The sequence below is a fragment of the Gopherus evgoodei genome, chromosome 7, assembly GCF_007399415.2.
Source record: "Gopherus evgoodei ecotype Sinaloan lineage chromosome 7, rGopEvg1_v1.p, whole genome shotgun sequence".
Classification (NCBI taxonomy): domain Eukaryota; kingdom Metazoa; phylum Chordata; order Testudines; family Testudinidae; genus Gopherus; species Gopherus evgoodei.
This window is the reverse complement of record NC_044328.1, coordinates 28,204,231-28,224,125: the sequence shown is the minus strand read 5'-3', so window position 1 is coordinate 28,224,125 and position 19,895 is coordinate 28,204,231. Positions and strand designations below refer to the sequence as shown.

General features: G+C 39.0%; 1 protein-coding gene across 3 annotated transcripts in view; it reads right to left on the bottom strand.

The window, feature by feature from the left end:
* Positions 1-5,242: 5,242 nt before the first annotated feature.
* DPYSL4 (dihydropyrimidinase like 4) overlaps positions 5,243-19,895 on the bottom strand; it is a 30,495-nt gene continuing 15,842 nt past the window's right edge. For all 3 annotated transcript variants that reach the window (XM_030570376.1, XM_030570374.1, XM_030570375.1), the window contains exons 10-14: positions 18,959-19,100; positions 17,116-17,286; positions 15,142-15,321; positions 11,412-11,583; positions 5,243-9,134 (exon numbers count right to left, since the gene is read on the bottom strand). In XM_030570376.1, the coding sequence (XP_030426236.1) occupies positions 9,043-9,134; positions 11,412-11,583; positions 15,142-15,321; positions 17,116-17,286; positions 18,959-19,100 (757 nt within the window). In that variant the 3' untranslated portion in view covers positions 5,243-9,042. The remainder of the gene's footprint in view (positions 9,135-11,411; positions 11,584-15,141; positions 15,322-17,115; positions 17,287-18,958; positions 19,101-19,895) is intronic.

Sequence of the window (19,895 nt, the reverse complement as noted above, 5' to 3'; positions counted from 1 at the left end):
CTGCTACAGGAGCATTCAAAGAAGACAAGGCCATTGCAGCTAAGTAAAAAGGAATTATTTGCATCAGTTTTCATTGAAGAGGATGTGAGGGAGATTCCAACACCTGAGGCATTCTTTTTAGGTAACAAATCTGAGGAACGGTCCAAAGAGCGAGATGGCAATAGAGGAGGTTTTGGAACAAATTGATAAATTAAAAAATAATGCAAACCCCAGGACCAGATGGTATTCATCCAAGATTTCTGAAGGAATTCAAATATGAAATTGCAGATGTACTAATTGTGGTATGTAACCTATTGCTAAACTCAGCCTCTGTTTCAGATAACTCGTATATAACTAACGTGACACCAAAATTTGCTGTTACCACTCAAGAAAGATCTTGGAGTCATTGTGGATAGTTCTTTGAAAATATCCACTCAATGTGAAGCAGCAGTCAAAAAAGTGAACAGAATGTAGGAAAGGGATAAATAATCAGACAGAAGATATCATAATGCCATTATATAAATCCAGTGTAGGTCCACACCTTGAATACTGCATGCTGCTCATTGGCCCTATCTAAAAAAAGATAAGACTTGGAAAAGGTACAGAGAAGGATAATAAAAATGATTAGGAGTAAGAAACAGTTTTCATATGAGGTGAGAGTAATCTGATGGGACAGTTCAGCTTAGGAAAGAGACAATTAAGGGGTAATATTATAGAAGTCCATAAAATCATGAATGGTGAGGAGAAAATGAATTGGGAAGTTTAATTTATCCCTTCACATAACACAACTAGGAGTCACCCAATCAAATTAACAGGCAGCAGATTTAAAACAAACAAAATGATGTTACTTCTTCATACAATGCAGTCGGCTTGTGGAACTCATTGTCCTGGGAGCCCAAAAGTACAACCAGGTTTAAAAAAGAATTAGTTAAGTTCATGGAGGATGCCTTCTCGGTGACTATTAGCCAAGATGGTCAGGGACGCAATTACATGCTGCAGATGTCTCTAAACTTCCTGCTGCCAGAAGCTGGGACTGGATGAGAGGGGATGGATCACTCAAAATTGCGCTGTTCTGTTCATTTCCTCTGAAGCACCTGACACTGGCCCAAGTCCAAAGACAAGATACTGGACTAGCTGGACCACTGGTCTGACCTAGTATAGTTGTTTTTACATGCCTATGTTCCCACTATTATACTCTGAGAAATACAAGGGTTCCATGCATTGTTATGCTAGAGACTAACGCATATAATCAGTGAAGGCAGCAGATGCTACATTAAGGGGGAAAATGTTCTTGTTGTGTAATGTCAATAAAATACAAGCCAACAATGTCATTTTGCAGATCTTGTTTTTTATTTTGGTTGGTGTGGTTGAAAAGTAATTCTAAATAACTCTGTTTATATACAAAGGTAATATACCAAAATGCCAACATCTATACCATGCTTACTTATCTACAGAGACCCAAAGAAAACATGACAACAGTTTAAACACAAGATTTTAATCTCAGAGGTCCCCTCATAAGGCCCTTTGTACAACTTCAGTCCCACATCTAAGTCCCATTTATGCCCTTAACATAGGGCTTATACAACACACGGGGTGAATGTCACTAATTGTAACAGAAAAATGATGGGCTGGATCCCCAGATGCAGGGCCAGCTCTACTGTTTTGCTGCCCCAAGCAGCGCGCCGAATTGCCGCCGCAGACAGCGGAAACAGTCCATGTACACTTAGGGCAGCACGCGCGTTTCCGCGGCAGTGGCAATTCGGCAGCAGCTTCTGTCTTCAGCCGGAAGACAGAAGCTGTGCCACCGCTGACAGCTGAAGCTAGAAGCTGCAGCCGAATTGCCGCCACGGCAGAAATGTGCATGCTGCCCTAATGGCACAAGGCCTGCGCCCATCATCCATGGTGGCAATTCAGTGCACTGATTGGGGGCAAAAGCACACAGCCTGCCGCCCCTTGCAGATTGCCACCCCAAGCACCTGCCTGGGATGCTGCTGCCTGGAGCCGGCCCTGCCCAGATGTTCTGAAGCAGAATAGACAACAGAGCTACACCAACTTACACAAGTTGGGGATCTGGCTAGTGCCTTATCCTTACAACTCTGCCACCTCTATATGCCGTAATCTTCACTTTTTTCTGTGCAGAAACAGCCTTGGACGCATCTGTTGACCTCTCTGATAGCTAGGTAGCTGTGAAACTTTCTAAACAAATCATCAGATGGGCTTGCACACAGCTTTCTCTTTGGTTGACATTTAGTGATGTCATGGGGCTGGAAACCTTTGTAAAAATCAGATTTCTTTCCTGAACATTCATTGCAGCTGTCCGGTTACAGGTTAGGGGAGAGTCTCTTTATAATTCTTGTTTGTTTCCCCTGCTGTCTGAATCATCACATATTAAATTCTTTCTGTGGCTAACCTTTCGGATGAGTGCCCAATAATGCCACCTCCTGACTGGGCAGCAGGATCCATCATCATGCATCACAACTTGAACAGGTGGCCTTTTTAAAAAAAAGTGACTAGCGTTAGAACTCTAGCAGTTAGGGATGAAGTCCACTGACCCCCCTGGGCTTGCAGGACCCAGTTTCAGGATAGACGATATATCCTGTTTCCAGTGTTACTATAAAACATAGTGATGGGTAATTGAGTAGACCAGAATTAGAAAGCAATTGTAGAGAAAAAGCTTGCAGTGACTTGGGGGATGGATTAATTTACCCACTACTTATTTTCCATCTCTAGTTCTATTACTCTATGATATTAAATTAGTTATGCACTTGATGTTAGCCAAAAAAGACCAAGATTTAGCATAATGTGCTATATAGTGACCTATAAATGAGCATAAGTTTCAAGAATATTATAGCATATTCTCATTACGTGCTCTTTGGTATTGATATATTGGCCTGCACTATTGTTGGTGTGTTCACTTTAATTACAACAAACAAGATGCTACCAGCACTTCAGATAAGAAAAGAGTTATATTGTATTTGTTCCTATTTCAGCCTCCTCCTCCTCCCCTCATTTTTCTGCTGCCTTTGCATTTAATGCCAAAGTCCTGTCGAGTTTAGTGGCCCCAACAGAGCAGTCTCCTGACTTCTGAATTGCCTACTTTACAAGACAGCACCTACGCTAGTAATTATACACACAGAATGTCCAAACGCTGAAATATAAACCTTTCAGAGTATTCGTTATGTCTCTGTGTACAAAGAATGTTCACAGAATCTCATATTTTAAACCACAATCAAGATTTATCTGATCAGGAGCATGTAGAAAATGTGTCAAAAGAAATTAGGGACAAACACATTTACAAATAACCAAGTATTCTGAACTTTCTTCTTAATATTCCATTATACAGTGAGGCCTGCAGAAATATTTACAGATCCTGTGTATTTGCAAGTCAGGAAGCAGACAAAGACTATATGCTACCATATGTGGATACTTCCACCAATGACCCTTAAGGATGGTGATTACCCCATTTCTCCCCTCAAATGGCCTTCTCAGGCATGTGACAAGTGAAAAGTAAATGTGAAAAGATCTCTGAGAAATGATCAATGGTAAGAGATGTAGGGCTACATCCTCAGCTGTTATAAATCAGAGTTGCTTTATTGAAGTCAGCTATACTGACTTATAACCACCTGAGAATCTGGCCCCTAATATTTAGTGAATTCCACTTCCTTGACCAGACATAGGATTTTTAACAATTGCACATTAATATATCTTTGATTATCCTGAACATATATTCGACTGCAATATTCACCATGTCTGATCTTCTCTGCGGGTATAGATGGGGGTCAGGACACATCTCCTTCCTCTTTGTGGTGATGAATGCTCAGGGGGAAACCGGAGGGAGCAGGGACTGCAAATGTAATTAATAATAGACCTGTCACAGAGGGGAATGCGATGGAGAGGAAGGGTCCCTGCAGCTTTCACTGACAACTAGCCTCCTTCCTTCCCTCCCACCTCCCTTGCAGGAGTCAGGCATCATTTGGCATGAATGTTTCTAAAAGCTCCTCATCAGCTGGAAGACCTCTGAGGGTCACACAATGACACAAGATGTCAGACATTTTGGAAAGGGCAACAAGGCCCAGTAACCAAATAAATTACCTGATCTAGCATGGAAAATCCTAGTGACCCATCAACTAATGGAAAGAAACTAACATCACCAAACACACACTGATGGGGAAAGGGAAAGGTTTCAGTTTCTCCTGCTAAGATTTGACTAATGGGCTTTGCTGCACCATGAGAACATTCCACAATCACAGGCCCCTATGGGAAAAAACTGACTTTGTGATTATACTGGGGTATATTCAGCAAATCTAAGCAGGATGCTCTCAAGTGCTGTAATGAGAGGTCAGATAGGGAAGCAGGCAGGCCCTGCAATCGAAACCTTGCATCAAGTTTTTGTATACATTTTTCCAAGTTTTTTGAGGGCCTATGAAGTGCTTTCACCCTTCAAACTTAGGGACACAGCAATTACAGTAGTCTTTGCTCTTTCACCCACACAGGGACATACCTCCTGTGAGTAGAAGAGACGCAAAGGTCATGGTATGAGGCTTTCTAGGAAATGGGCCAAGGCTGCAGAGTATAACAGTTTGAATACATGTGTGGGAGGAATCCTCAACAAGAGTGTTATTTGATATGATTTGTGCATTTTCAGTGCCAATTATATTTTAGGAGCTGAGTTTCCACATATTGTTGCTTTAGAATCAGGGATCTCATTTTTACAACTGAGCCCATTCCTGATAAAGGCTAGCTTCTTGTGTAGCTACATTTTTCAGCCTGTGCCTCTCTGTGTGCAGGGGCAGCTCCAGGCCCCAGCACGCCAAGTGCATGCTTGGAGTGGCATGCTGCGGTGGGGCGCTCTGCCGGTTGCCAGGAGGGCGGCAGGCAGGTTGCCTTCGGCAGCATGCCTGCGGAGGGTCTGCTGGTCCCGCGGCTTCGGCGGAGCCGTTGGACCAGTGGACCCTCCGCAGGCACACCTGCAGGCGGTCCACTGGAGCCGTGGGCCCGGTGGCCGGCAGAGCATCCCCCTCGGCATGCCACCGTGCTTGGGGCGGCAAAAAGTCTAGAGCCGCCCCTGTCTGTGTGTCAGCGTGTAGGGCAGGTTAGCAGTGTATGTCTGGGATGCAGTGACATAGTATATCCAAGGGCATATATGCATGCATGCATCTGATGAAGTGGGTATTCACCCACGAAAGCTCATGCTCCAAAACGTCTGTTAGTCTATAAGGTGCCACAGGATTCTTTGCTGCTTTTACAGATCCAGACTAACACAGCTACCCCTCTGATACTATATCATGATGATTACTTTTGTGCTTTTGAAAATTTCTGTGCTAAAAAAACTGATTTGTTGGCAATTCATAGATAACGTCTTTCAAGAAGAGTAATATATAGATTATCAGGCCAGCGGGGCTGCTGGCAAAACAGAGGTACTTGGAGGTTGATTTTAGGAGCATCTACATTTTCACAAGTGAGGGCTTTTATCCAAAGACTTTTAGAACCCAGACAACCTGTCATCCTCCATTAGTCTACACTCCCTCATATACGATACGTTCATTGTGACAGAATATTTATTAGTGCCCTTGGATGGCAAAAATGACCTAATTTCTCAGTGAGATTCTCTTAGCCTCAGCCTGTTATTATACCATCACTCAGCTTTGTTCAAATCCCTCATCATGATATTCTTGGTCTTTAGCTAGGCCCAAAGTTTCATCCACTGAAAAGTAAATGGTGAGGGATAATAGATTTTCATAAATCAGACTTTGTTTATTCAGAAGGTTAAAACTCCCCAAATGTATTTGCTGCTTTTCCTCCTGTGACAAATGTAACATCATGCCCCTCTCTCTGCACTTGAGTAGCTACATGGATCTTACATGCTTGGAGATCCTTACAACATTTCAGAGCACCTCAGATATTTTTCTATGTCCAGTAATCTCATTGTGTACTGGGTCTTGACTCTTATTCACTTCAGTGGGCCTGAAGCACATGCTTGAAGTTAAGTGCTTGCTGACTCATGGCCTAACTTTCACAATTAACCAAAACTCCAATTGCCTTCTTTATACTAGCAGAATTTAGCTTTGTGTCTTTCATATTCCATCACAGGTATCCAATGTCATAACTTCATAAATTTTGTTGGAAAACAGATAAATACATTTAAAAATCAAGCCTTGGCACAGGTGCACCAATATAATATTGAAATATAATATAAAATGAAATTGAAGGTTGACCTGAACGGAGTATAATTTCATGTGGGCTTGATGCAGCCTAGATTTTCACAAATGACTTGTATTATTGAGTGCTTCAATTACTGGGAACCCAGTCTGAGACAGCTTGAAGAGGGATGATCATCACATCTGTAAATAAGACAGAACTATTGCATAAGTTTTGACAATGTCTGGGGGTTTTAGAAGCTCTAAATGCAATTAAAGGAGTGTGTCCCCCAACTGACACGCTATCCAGCGCTCAAAATTCTTTACAAGAGCAACAAAAATTCTCAACAATTATTCCAAACGCTGAATTCATTGAAAGGAACTCATTCTGTCGCTACCAGTTGTATCTATCTTAGGGTTTTATACTGCAGCTCATCACTATGGTATTTCAGCATAAGGATGGATAAAATAGTCCATTACAAAAAGTACTGGCCTCAGTCATTGTCCAAAACCTACAGGCCCAAAATCTATTATGAAGTTAAAAAAATGCAGAAACTTCAGAATTTTTGGATTCTGGAACTTATGCAATACATTGACATACGGGAACAGAAGCTCTACCAAAGCTAGGAATTACTAGCAATTTCACGAGCCATTCTTTTGAGGTTTGCCTATCGTGAATCAATGGAGTATGAGTGTATGGTACAGAAAACCCATATGGAAATGAAAAAGGTACAGTTACAGCAACATCTTATAGCCTCATCACTTATCTGTGTGGCAGGTGGAGGTTTCAAAGCTCTTATCTTTTTCAGTGCTCTAATGAAGTTTGGCATTCTAGCCAACGTGTTTGCGAATGGTTGGCTAGAAGGCTGTGAGCTGAGATAACTACACCTCTGGGAAAGATCATTTTGTTTTTTCAAGTACTTGGTGTCTATAGTTTCTGAAGACTTAAAGTCATTTTTATGAAGAAGAAGAAGAAGAAGAAGAAGAAGAAAAAACAGGGCTTTATTCTGGCCCAGCTTAATCCCCTGTACACTCTGAAACCCAGAGCTGTTTTTATATTTACTGCACATTTTTTTACTCCTAAAATTTTTCACTTTCCTAAAATGTATTAATAGGAAAGAATAGACCCGTAAAAGATTTACTAGCTCAAGAGTTTCTTTCAGCTGAACTAGTGAAATAACAATAGGGTCATAAACTGAAGCAATAATTCCAAACAATGAAACACTCCATTCAAAGACTATAATTTTGCTACATCCAGATGAAATTTTTATCAAAACACAAATCTAAAATGAAAGTATGGGAAGATTTCATACGTCTTTGCCACTGTAGCAAATCCTGAACTGTTGTCTTTACGTAATTTTTATGTGCATCTTTACTTCCTAGTTTCAGATGGGGCTAAAAATGGAAGTACGGAAATAGTCCAAGAAATTTCATTCTCAAGGCTTTCACTAGTCTAGGAGAAACCAGGAAGTACTAGAAATCTAATGGGGAAGACTGACTGAGCTTATAGTATTTCAGCCTGATTTACAGCTCAAAGAGTTTGAGGTAAGCACTCAAACTAGTTTGGGAACTATGAACAGTCTAATTATAGAGCCCTTGGTAAACAAGACCTCATCCAAATTCTCTGAAGTCAATAGACTTCTTTCCTTTGATAAAGGGAACCAGATCAAACTCAAAGTGTATAAGTTTGATGATTCACTATGGATAAGAGCCTAAGGTAGGAGACAGTAGACAAAGATTAATCAAATGGCTTTATAATTTTGGTGATTTCCAACAAACTTTATTGAAAGCAATGAACAAAAAAACCAAATAATGATTTTGTTGACATTACATGCATAGTTTTATGGAATGATACTGCATATAAGATCACCTTTACTGTACAGAGCTTTAAATATAATAAACCTGTTGTATTAAGCTTTATAAAAGAGTTCATCAGATGCAACTGGCCTTCAAATGTGCCTTTGCTAGGTACTTGGAAAACTGTATAAATAATCTTTAAAAAACAAATCTAACAAAAAGACTAAAATACACTGGGACTTCCACTGTCATCTCTGTGTTCCAGAAATACAACTATGAAAAAAAACCCCAAAAGCTCAATACATTAGTATGCCTATATTGACACTATGACAACTAACTCCATGAACATTCAGAACACACTTCGATTTCTTATATTCATGCTGTCACATTGGTACAGAGTGACAATGATTCCCAAGGCATGTTCAAGGCCTGAGCAATGAGATAGTATAAATATATGATTATTGATCATTTCAACCACAAGATATATATAACTAACTGTATTAAAAACATACAGAGTTGAGTGTTTACCAGTTAAAATTCCTTAAGAGTACAAAGGGCAGTAGTTGTTATTGGAAAGGAAACAAAGAACCTATTAAACACAAAACATGTCTACAGCTTTGTCCTGATTACAAGACGGCCAGCAGCACTGCTGAACACATTTTTAAATTAACTTCTTATTGTTTACATGCACATGTCAAAGATCTGCTGAATATCTATTTGCGCGAGAAACATATTTAAAATACTTGATGGGAGTTCTATTATCTTGGGTATTTTTAGTCTATTTTCCATTCAGAGAAAGATGGGGGGTGGGTAAACTGACGCATGGTTAATTTTATCCTGAGCTTGATGGCAGATCAATTTTATATTTCCATGGTGTCCACTCCACCCAAGCCCCTTGCCCTGCCCGTGTACATTATGCCCTATAATTAATTGTTAAGATTGCTACTTAGAGCTCCACTTCCAGCTCATAAAGCAAGGTGTTCTGGGTGAGTGTAAACAAGGCAATCTTTTAATATACATTTTCTGTAAATGTGAAACTGATGTTGAAAAATGCAGTTCCCCAGATCACCTGCTCCAGTGGAAACCAAGACTGATTGGCAGGGAATACAATACATCCCATTTGGAATCATTATGACAAAGATGTAATATTGGAACGTCCACCAGGGGGTGCGATGATTTTTTGAGCAGGGCGTCTTGCAATATGGTCATCTGTTTGAGATCCTAGAAGAGAAGGCATAGAAATCAAAGGGCTACAAACAAGTGACAACCTCATTGATTTAAATACAGGAATTATTAAATGATTTTTTTTTCATAACAATATATATGTACACAGGTAATCAATAGCAATTTACTTGTTCTTAATGTATATTGATTTGGAAACTCAACAATAAAATTCAAACAAAAATAAATACCTACACTTTTTACACTTTGGGACAACTTTATAAACAAGGTATGTAGCAGTGACATGACCAATGAACTGTATAATCTGTAGAATCTTGTAATTTTTAATTAAAATGCTTTTGAATTTTAGCAACCCTCCTAATCACCACTGAAGCTACAAACTATACTGATAATTTGAAGATCAAATTATATTATTATGTTTTCATGCTCAGAATGAGATATAACCAAAGCATATTTCAAGCTTAGTAGTGGGGAAACTAAACATGCTGCTATATATAATGAGAACAACTTAAAAGGGTTAATTACAGGAAATGCTGTCAAATGCAATGAACGACTGTATTCTAATTGGAAGGAACTGGAAAATTCTAACTGGTTTCCTGGAAAGATCCTTTGCATACTGATTCTAGGAATTTTTTGTAACGATTTGTTTCTCCATGAATAAATAATTTCCAGATAATAACATTCTGGGACTTCATTTCATGTAGAGCTGTCAATGATCCATGTGATCTCAGCCAATTAAGTGCAGAGTTTTATCAGTAACTGTATAATGTGGCATTTGCTTTCAAAATTATTCTTAGCTATGGCATACATGTTCATGCACCAAGTACAGTGTGACACGAAGCTGAGCAGCACATGCATGATGTCTATATACGCCAAATAACTGAAGAAAGTGTGTGTGGTACTCCTGTGATTCAAATAAAACTCAGAATTGAATCACTGTGGCTAAAATAGTGGAAACTGCATTCCACTGTATGATTTTTTTTTAAGTAGAAGTCAAATTTCAAATTTATTTATACCAGGATTTACATCAAAATTAACATGAGATAAATTTAAACCTACCATTGTGCAACTAGATATGCAGTACTCTTCCCTTTCCCAATGACTGTCATAACAACTGGTTTGAATCTTCAATTTAGGAAATTCACAAGCAGTAAATCATTTATGTGAGTGTATGATGCCTTTATAGAGGTGTGACAGTCTCCAAGCCATTGGTTGAAGCACTGCTGTTCTGAGCATTCGTCATAAGATCTGGGTGACCATTCCTTCTTATATCCACTTCTTCTATTGGCTACTAGTTTAGTTGTGATTCTCCCTTTTTAAATAAAATCTTGAGAGATGATCTTTTCATCTAGCCATTGACCTTCTCTAAAACAAGTTTACTGTACATGAGCATTTATCATTTCATCTCCACTCTAGCCACAGTACTGAATTCGTCCATTGCTGTATCTGTGCTTAGTAATTTTCTCGTCTGTAACTATGATTCCTTCTCACTCTCTCTCTCCCCATCTGCCTTCACCTTTGTGCTTTAACCATAGAATACTACTTGATGCCTTTTCTGAATTTGTTTGCATTTCAGCCATCTTCCTCTCATAGATTTCCTACATATCCAACCACTTATTTTATGGAATTGGAAAAGGATACAACTCAGCCTGAATTCCTGGCCTCAGTGAAGTTAATAGGAATTTTGCCATCAATTTAAATGCGGCCAAGATTTCAGCTTCTGTTGTCAGACCTAATCAGTCTGATGCCTGTCCTTGGCTCCTTTGTCTTCTCTGTTTCATACCTATTGGCCACCTCATTTTTTAAATTCAAACTTGACATGCATCCTCTCTGGTATCTTGTGACCTACATACTTAAAAATATATTTGCATGGATAGCTTTCAACCATCTGGAAGAATTTTGTGTTGCCTTTGTATGTAAGATACTATAGCTCTGCAAATTGTACTGTAGCGGGGAAAGTGATTTCTCAAAAGCAGCATGGCAATCATCACATAAACTTAGTGGTTAATACAACTTGTCTTTTTACACTAGCAGAAATTACTAATGCAATTCTATACCTTGATCTTTTTCTTCTACTTGAGTAACATAACATAAGCTCTGACCCTGCCATTGAGCTCAATTTGAATGGACCCCTGCACCCGTTTGGAGCTGCATGAAGTTCAGCAGGGTTCCTCATGGGTAGACAAGTCTGCCTGCAGGGAGCTCACTGCAAGACTAGGGTATGGTTTGTCAACAATATTTGCACTTCTCAGTCAGTCTAAACTACCCATGTTAATCTCTACCTGAAAATGCTACTGTACCACTGAGCAAACTTACCAGACAAGCTGAATCCTGACAGATGCAGATTACGGACAGGAAGAGTCGGTATTTTGCCTGAGCAGGGAGCTATCCTTGAAGTAGGAGTTGGGGCTGCAGCTTTAGCAGTCACTATGACATCATGAACTGGCCCATCATAAAGCCCCCTGGGAACACCATGAATTTCAGCAAGCTGTAGCGAGATAGAGGATAAACATGTGAGCTGATTCTGAATAAAATGATGAGAAATTTGAAGCTGAAATCTTTTCCCTTACTGATTGTTCTTCGCTCTGTCATACATATCCTGAGTTATTATTGTAGGGTTGCATATAAGTTCAGGTTATTTGTTTCAGAAGAAAGAACATTAAACATTTCTCTGGAAAATTATTTTACAAGGAGTCACATAGATTTTGGCTGGCATAAAAAAGAAAATGGCAGGTCACTTTTGGGCTCTATCATCCTTGTCAGTCTCCCATTCAAAGGTCCCTTTCCATTAAATTGGCCACGTGGTGATGCTACGGTATCCTGGCTCCCCCAAAATATAATACAGAGAGATGAAAGAGGAAGTGTATCTTGGACACAGTGAACATGATGCTCATTTACACTAAGGCCCCATTACACTGCTCTCGCCTTAAATTACAACAACACCCGGTTTCAGGCCCCTTTACGCTGCCAGAACTGTGTAAAGGTACCTTGAGGAAAAATCAGAATCAAGCCCAGTGTGTCTTCAGGGTTATAGCATTAATTTTATTACTATTAATACTGTTAATGTCTTTATTTTTACAGTGCCTCAGTGCATGCTGAGCACTGTACACTGCCACAGAAAGATATTGGCCCTTCCCTGAACAGCTTGCAATCCAGTTGATTCTTCAAACCAGTATTCTTCACCTCGTAACACTGAGTTCAATATTTTCATCTCCAGGGCTAGATGGGGCACTTTGCAGTGGCCATGAGAAAGGAGCAGTGCATAATTTGGGCTTATTGGCAAAAAACTTACTGTATTTTTATTTTTTATTACAGAGAACACACAAAAAAGGCATTTTTTCTCCTCACATTCCATTCTGTTTTTCCTTTGGTACATTGTGAGTTCTGATGTGACACAACTCAATGGAACCTGACACAGCATGATTACAATGTCCTATTGCATCAGGTGCTACTTTAAACCATCCATCTTCTCGACTGGTAGAAAGATCTGAAGCTAGTGCAGAGAAATAGCTACATTACCGGTACTCCATTATTACCAGCAGCCAACTATTTCTCATCCCAAGTCACACTATGTACCAGTCATTTTATGATAAAAAATTAGAACAGAGCATTTAGAAAATAGAAAAAGGTTTGGGTTTGAGCATAATGAAGTCAGGATAGATACAAATTGTAAAGAATAACTATTTTGCATTTTAAAATAGCATTTCAGCTTCCCTGCTAAACTGCCATGCCATCTGATCTTCTTCTCTGTAATCCTGAGAACTATGTAAAGTTCATTTCCAGTACAATATTTTCTAACACCATTTTGGACCCTTTTCTCTCTCCAAAAAGCCAATGCTAGATAAGGGACCAAAAAAATGTAATGCAGACAAGCAGACTAACTACCCATAATATCAAATGTGACTGCCCAAATGAATTAATTTCACAAGCAATCAGCGATCACCTGATCTGATGCCCAATTATTATTTAACTCAGAGTCTAGGAACCTCCAGCTTCATGTGAGCAAAAGTTTATATTTAGCAAAATGCCTTCCTTGGATGATGAAAAATGACACAATGTTTTTACTTTCAAACATAACATAGATGGAGTTTGATTGGTAGCAAATAGCCTGGAGGCCTTTTGTCACATCGAGTGGGATCAACCAGACTTAGCAATCGCTTATCTGCAAGTTAAGAAAGGGTGCAAAATATGCAGGGGAAATGCAGGGAGGAGAGCATACAGGAGCAATTCTTCATATTACAGGGTAAGTGTCATTTTCTTAGCCATATCAGAAAGTTAGGAAGGAGTGCAGGTGGGTGAGAGGGCAGGTATTATGGTCACTACACAGATCATTGCTTCCACTCTAGTTTTAAATGACCAGAGAGGGCAGCTTTAAAAGATAAGGCTAGCTGCCATGAACAGGATTTATAGTTTTTACAAGGCTCTGTCAGTTTCTTTGACTTGTTCTGCCTTCCACTGTTGTGCCTCTATTACAGCGATGAATTCACAGAGAAAAGAAAAGCTACAGTAAATCATGTCAGGTGGTTATTGCTGTAGTTGCCGATGTGCATTGGTGTATTTGGGAGAAATGAAGTGATACTTGCCCTCCATACTTCAAATAACATCCACATTACACATGGAAAAATGGAGGCGTGGTGCAGCTAAGAGATGATCTAAGGAGCCACCAAAGGAAGCTAGTGTAGAATAAGTCTTATTGGTCCTATAAAATGAAGGAACTACTGAAAATATTTCTGAGTTTCTTGTATTAGCACCTTATCTATTAACTATTTACTTACATACAGAAATAAGTCAGAATTGCCATACCAGTTCCTATGTTACCCCTTCTCCCAGTTGCCAGCACAGGGGATATGGCTAGCAGGAAGGGAGCAATCCAGGGCACAAATGAGCAACCTAAAGAATAAGTCAAATCTGGAGAGATATTGGGAACTCCCTGTTCCCCTACAATTCTCATTGACTTTGACATTTTTTAGAATTTTCTCCAGTCTAAACATTCTTGGATGAGCACATGCTTGCTACAATCACATACATGTAACAGATTTAAAGTATTTGTCCAGAAAACACTAATGACCAGTTTGCACAATTGGTGGCAATAAGAGTTTGCCAAAAATGGCTAAAAAGATCTGTGAGAAGAACTTAATTAATTTCATTAGGGGATATATCCCCGTGTAGTTTCCTGCATTGGCTATTTGAAATAAAAATATCAGAGACCCACTAAGCCAAGGACATCTCTAATGAGAAATATCTACAGTTAAATTGTAAAAATGTTGCCATCATTTCATTATAATGTATCATGTCATTCAGATTAAATATATTATTTTAACGTTTTACCTTTCAAATTGAATTTAGAAGGATCATAAAATTAGATACATAGTATCAGAGGGTAGCCATGTTAGTCTGGATCTGTAAAAGCAGCAAAGAGTCTTGTGGCACCTTATAGACTAACAGACGTTTTGGAGCATGAGCTTTCGTGGGTGAATACCCACTTCATCAGATGCGTGCACGAAAGCTCATGCTCCAAAACATCTGTTAGTCTATAAGGTGCCACAGGACTCTGTGCTGCTAGATACATAATGCATCTTACGTCTTTGTACTTTTCCTGTCTACTCTCCTGTAATTAGTAGTAGATTAGTTTACCCTTGATTCTCCTTGAAGACATTCCATTTGCCCAGGGAGACACACCATACCTTATCATCCAATACAAAATATCTGATGCAACTGTATATAAAAATTCAATACAGTTTTATTTTATTTTCAGACGAATGTGAATTACTAAGTGGTATCAGGTGTAAAAATTGTCATTGGAGCAACAACATTGTTTATGCATAAGCCAGGCAATGCACAACAGCAGTTATTTGATAATTTTACACCTTTTCAAAGCCTATAAGCAGATAACATCAATAATATTTTTACTTCTGTAAAGGGCCCCCTTTCCTTTCTCGGTCCTACCAGGAGGCTCTGGGATGCTGTAATACAACACTAATAGCAATATGAGAAAGGGATAAATTAGAACAGACATTGTTTTCTTGCAAATAAAAATTCTCCTTACCCTGTTTCTTGCCTTTATTCTTTTATAAACAAAATCAGGGAATGTCTTTCTAGGAACAAAGCGACCAGACCCTTGGATGACAAAGAGGTTTCCATCTTCCAGCACAACTTTTCCTTGACTTATAACAACAGTAGGGGAACCACGACACTCTGTCCCTTCAAATATATTATATTCCACATTCTGACAAATCCAAACCAGGATATTCAGAGTTAGTTTAGTTAAAAACAAAAAAGCCATAAACCCACAGCCTATCCAATTATATATACACCCATTTGTGTAATACTTTATTCCTGTATAATTAATTATTCCTTAAATAATCCTTTACATTAGATTTGAAAAAATAAGTATCTCTAGCAATTTGGTGAGCTAAAGCAAACTGGAATGGACAAACAAAATTCATGAACATTTAGCACTAGCTAAACCACACACTGCGCTACTTGTGAAGCAAACCAGAGCCCAATTCTATGGATAAGTTCCAATTGCTTAACCTAGATGCCCAGCAGGCTTCTGCTGAAACTCACCTTGGACATCACAGAATCTTTTGCTATGTTTGTCAGGAAACAGCAAGTTCTCTAATTGAACTGGTTGAAAAATTCCAATTATATTTTGTGGGAATTTTGAAAACATTTTATTTTTCAAAACTTCCTATGGAGTCTTTTTTCTCTCTTTTTTTTAAAAATTTTCTCACCACCTCCAAATGAAAAATATTCTTCAGCTTTCAAAAACAATTTTTGATACAAAGGTAATAATTTTTGGTTTCTGAAGAGCAAAAGCAATTTTTCTTTATTGAAAATCAAACTGAAAACCAATTTTTAACTGAAAAATATCTGCTTCTGTTCAAACAAAATACCATAAAATTTCATTTTGGTCAAAAATTCATTTTTTGTCAAAAATATTTCAACTAAATGATTTAAACCAGTTCTACCCTCTACATTTTACTAATGTTACATGTAGTTTTACCATTAACCCTTCAAATATTACTGTGCTTCTCAAGTTCCAGGTAGGAGTTCATTTTGGGATACCTATGAACTGGGAAACCCTAGAGAAGGTACAGTTTGAACAGACACAGAGTCTTTCCCCAGTGGAATATTACCAAAGAGAGAGTGACATGCCTATTTAGGACCAGGGACGGGGTAGGAAAGCTAGGTTTGGATCTCCAGTAAGACTCGTGTAGTTGAAAGATTCCCTTTGGCAAACGGCTTTTGAGAGTGAGGTTAGTTTCTCAGCTGGTGAATCATTTGCAGAGATAAGGGTAAGGAGGTGTTCCTAAGTAGCTGATATTCATCCACAAGTTCCAGTTGGTGAAATGAGAATTTACCTGAGAAAGGGCAAGTAAACACCGAGTAAGGACCCCAGGGTTTGTTCCAGTATGAATGGCCCCTACACAACTGTACAAAATGGAATCAATCTTGCTTCCTCTTTTTAGCTTTACATTTGAAAGAGTACAGCCCTTGTGTTTATCCAACCCTCGAGGAATATATATCAACAGTCCCAGTAATTTGCTAACTAAAACAAACTTTAATCTCAATAGTTCTGTTAAATCTTAATTACAGTCATAGCCCTTTAAATTCCACATGTTCAGCAATTCAAGGTTAGTCAGTGGAATTCAGGAGAAATGCTGGGACAGGAAAATGTTCAGGTTAGGATTGTACATTTTTTTCTATGCCTATACAGTACATACTAATCGTATCACATTGACAGCAAAAGAATGGTCATCATGTATCGTTTTGCTACTGCATATTCTACAACATTACTCTACATATTTTTGGTGCCATTGCAGTAAATGCCAATAACAAAAGGGATTTATTTCCCTATTCCCACTGAGATTTAATAAACAATTATACTAATATTTTACCCAAATCCTCTCTGTTTCAATTTCTCTCTGATTAAAAAGAATACATTATTTCACTAATACATCTGGTTGCAAAAGCCTATAAAGAAAAAAAGAAATTAAATCTCACAAAATGATTTTACCAGATGGTGGGTTTTTGCTGAGACAATTTTTGTAGCCTTGGGATTCCATATAACTAGGTCAGCATCAGAACCGACAGCAATTCGTCCCTTCCTGGGATAAAAATTAAAGATTTTGGCTGCATTTGTACTGGTCACTGCTACAAAATCATTCTCATCCATCTTCCCTGAGGCCTGGAAATCAGAAAGAAAGGAGATTGAGAAAGGAAACCTATCACCAGAAAACGAGATCTCATCAAAAATGAATTTGCAATTTCGTCTAGAATTAATGATATTTGCACACACAGAAGATCACACAATCTTGGGCCTCACATTTAATTCAAAAATTGGCTGTCCCTGCAGGACTAGTCATTAAAGACTGTTATAATGTCATACATTTGGAAACTGATTACAGCTTCCATTTTATAGTCACTATGTAGGTGCTCCTATGACACGAATACTACTCAACACAACAGACACTGCATCTCACAAAACTGAATAATAAGTGCACATGGTGAAGTGAGGCTACAGAAAGGTCTGTTGCAACTACTGTGTATCATTCATTTGGCAGCACTTTCACCTACAAGACTCATTTCTCTCAGCAAGTATTGGGCTCACATCCAGAACTTTCTTTAATTGATACTGAAGTCAATCAATCTTTAGATTATATAATTTCTTGTCTTAGATAGAAAAATATCATGTTTATTGGAACTGGAGCTTTCTAAGTGTTATTGATCCTCAACATGCTACTAGAAGGATACAAGAAACTGGAGGTACCAGAATAAAGCACTCAGATAGTATAATGATGGGTGAGGTATAAGAACCTAGTCAGAGAGACAGGGCTCCAGTGAAGATGAATATTTTCAAAGGTGAACACTGTTAGTATAGGCTAAACCAGGGATTGGCAACCTTTGGCATGCGGTCTGCCAGGGTAAGCACCTGGCGGGCCAGGCCAGTTTGTTTGTCTGCCACGTCAGCAGGTTCGGCCAATTGCAGCTCCCATTGGCTGTGGTTCACCGCTCCAGGCCAATGGGCGTGGCAGGAAGTGGCGGCCAGCACATCTCTTGTCCCACACCACTTCCTGCGGCCCCCATTGGCCTGGGGCGGTGAACTGCAGCCACTGGGAGCCATGATTGGCTGAACCTGCCGATGTGGCAGGTAAACAAACCAGCCTGGTCTGCCAGGGTGCTTACCCTGGCGAGCTGCATGCCAAAGGTTGCCGATCCCTGAGCTAAATACTTAAGTGCATCGTAAAAAGCACAGCTGACATAACAAACCTGAAGAAGAGGTTTGTGTAGCTTGTAAGCTTGTCCTTCCCCAACTGAAGTTGGTCCAATAAAAGATATTACCTCACACACGTTGTCTCTCTAATAACAAACTACACTCAAGATTCACTGTGGACCTGATCCAAAGCTCATTGAAGTCAACACAGAGACTCACAACTTATTTTGAGGGTACTATAATGTTGCAGAAATTACAAATGAACAAATTCCACATAGCTTGCCCAGTCCTACAGGAAAAGAATACAAATGGAAATTCCATTCCTTGCCTTTACAAAAATCTTCTGGATAGACTTTTATTTCTGATCACAGTTCAGACTGGGATAGAATAGTCTTCTAATAAGGAGCTCTTTCAAGACATTTACATTCAAATGTTACATTTTCTCTCATTAGCAAAGCTTTTTTAAGTAGCAGCCTAGATAATGTCACACAATGAGGCATTTAGCAATGTAAGAAGATAATGTAACTCTTTCCCTTCCATTAAAGAAAATCTTGCTATTTTCTAAATCTTCATACTGACAAAAATGCCGCTTGCATGCACTTGCATTGATAATTCAGCAAACATTTACACCTATTTAGTTTCTTACCACACACTTCTCCCAAATTATTGACATTCTTTCTTCAATGCCATTTGTTCCCTCTGGAATAAGGGTAAAGTTATCCTTTCCTACTGCCTTCTGTGCGGTGGTAAATGTGCAGTGGGCACTGCCTGCAACCTGCAGATCCCCACTGAGTTAAAACAAACCAAAATGCAGTTAACGGACAAAATTGATTGCTCAGATTGTATTGTTCAGTGTAATAATGCAGGGGGCTTTTCTATGTAATCATCTACTCTTCAAGAGTGAAATTATCTCCTGTGTAGCGGGTTAAGTGTGACATAAATGGCTCATAGGTCTTGTGCTTAGCCCTCTGTGCAGCAGTGAATTTCATCCTTAGGGTAATATTTTCAAAGGTGCCTAGGTGATTAAAATTCTTAAGTCCCATTGGATTTAAGTGCCTAGATGCTTTTAAAAATGTTACCTTAAATGCCCAGTAATTGCACTCCTTAAATCAATATCCCAGTCTTGATTCTTTTTCCATTCTTTTGGCCCTGCCAGCCTTTCAAGAAATGATTCTAAAGGACCTTTTATATCAGGGGTATTCCTGGCTATGGGCCAGACTCAGGACAAAATCAGATTCTATATACCAGAATCTATTATAACTCAACAAATCTGAACCAGGCTGATAGGGATGGGACATGGGAGAAGGAAAGGAGGGAGCTGAGGTGGTTCTCTAGAATAAGGCTCTCTGGCGACGTCTGCTCAAGGAGCCCTGAAACACCCTTCCTGATTTATGTCAAGGCTGTATTTAGATTGAATTATATGCATATTTTATTATCTGTTCGTGGACACTATTCCACAGGGAAAAGATTAATCAATTCAAATCAGATCAAATCTCTTTGCTTCCTAGAGTCCAGTCACACCTCTAGCGAGAAGAATTTTGTGAAATCTCAGAGAATGCAAAATAATTCTCATCAGGAGACCT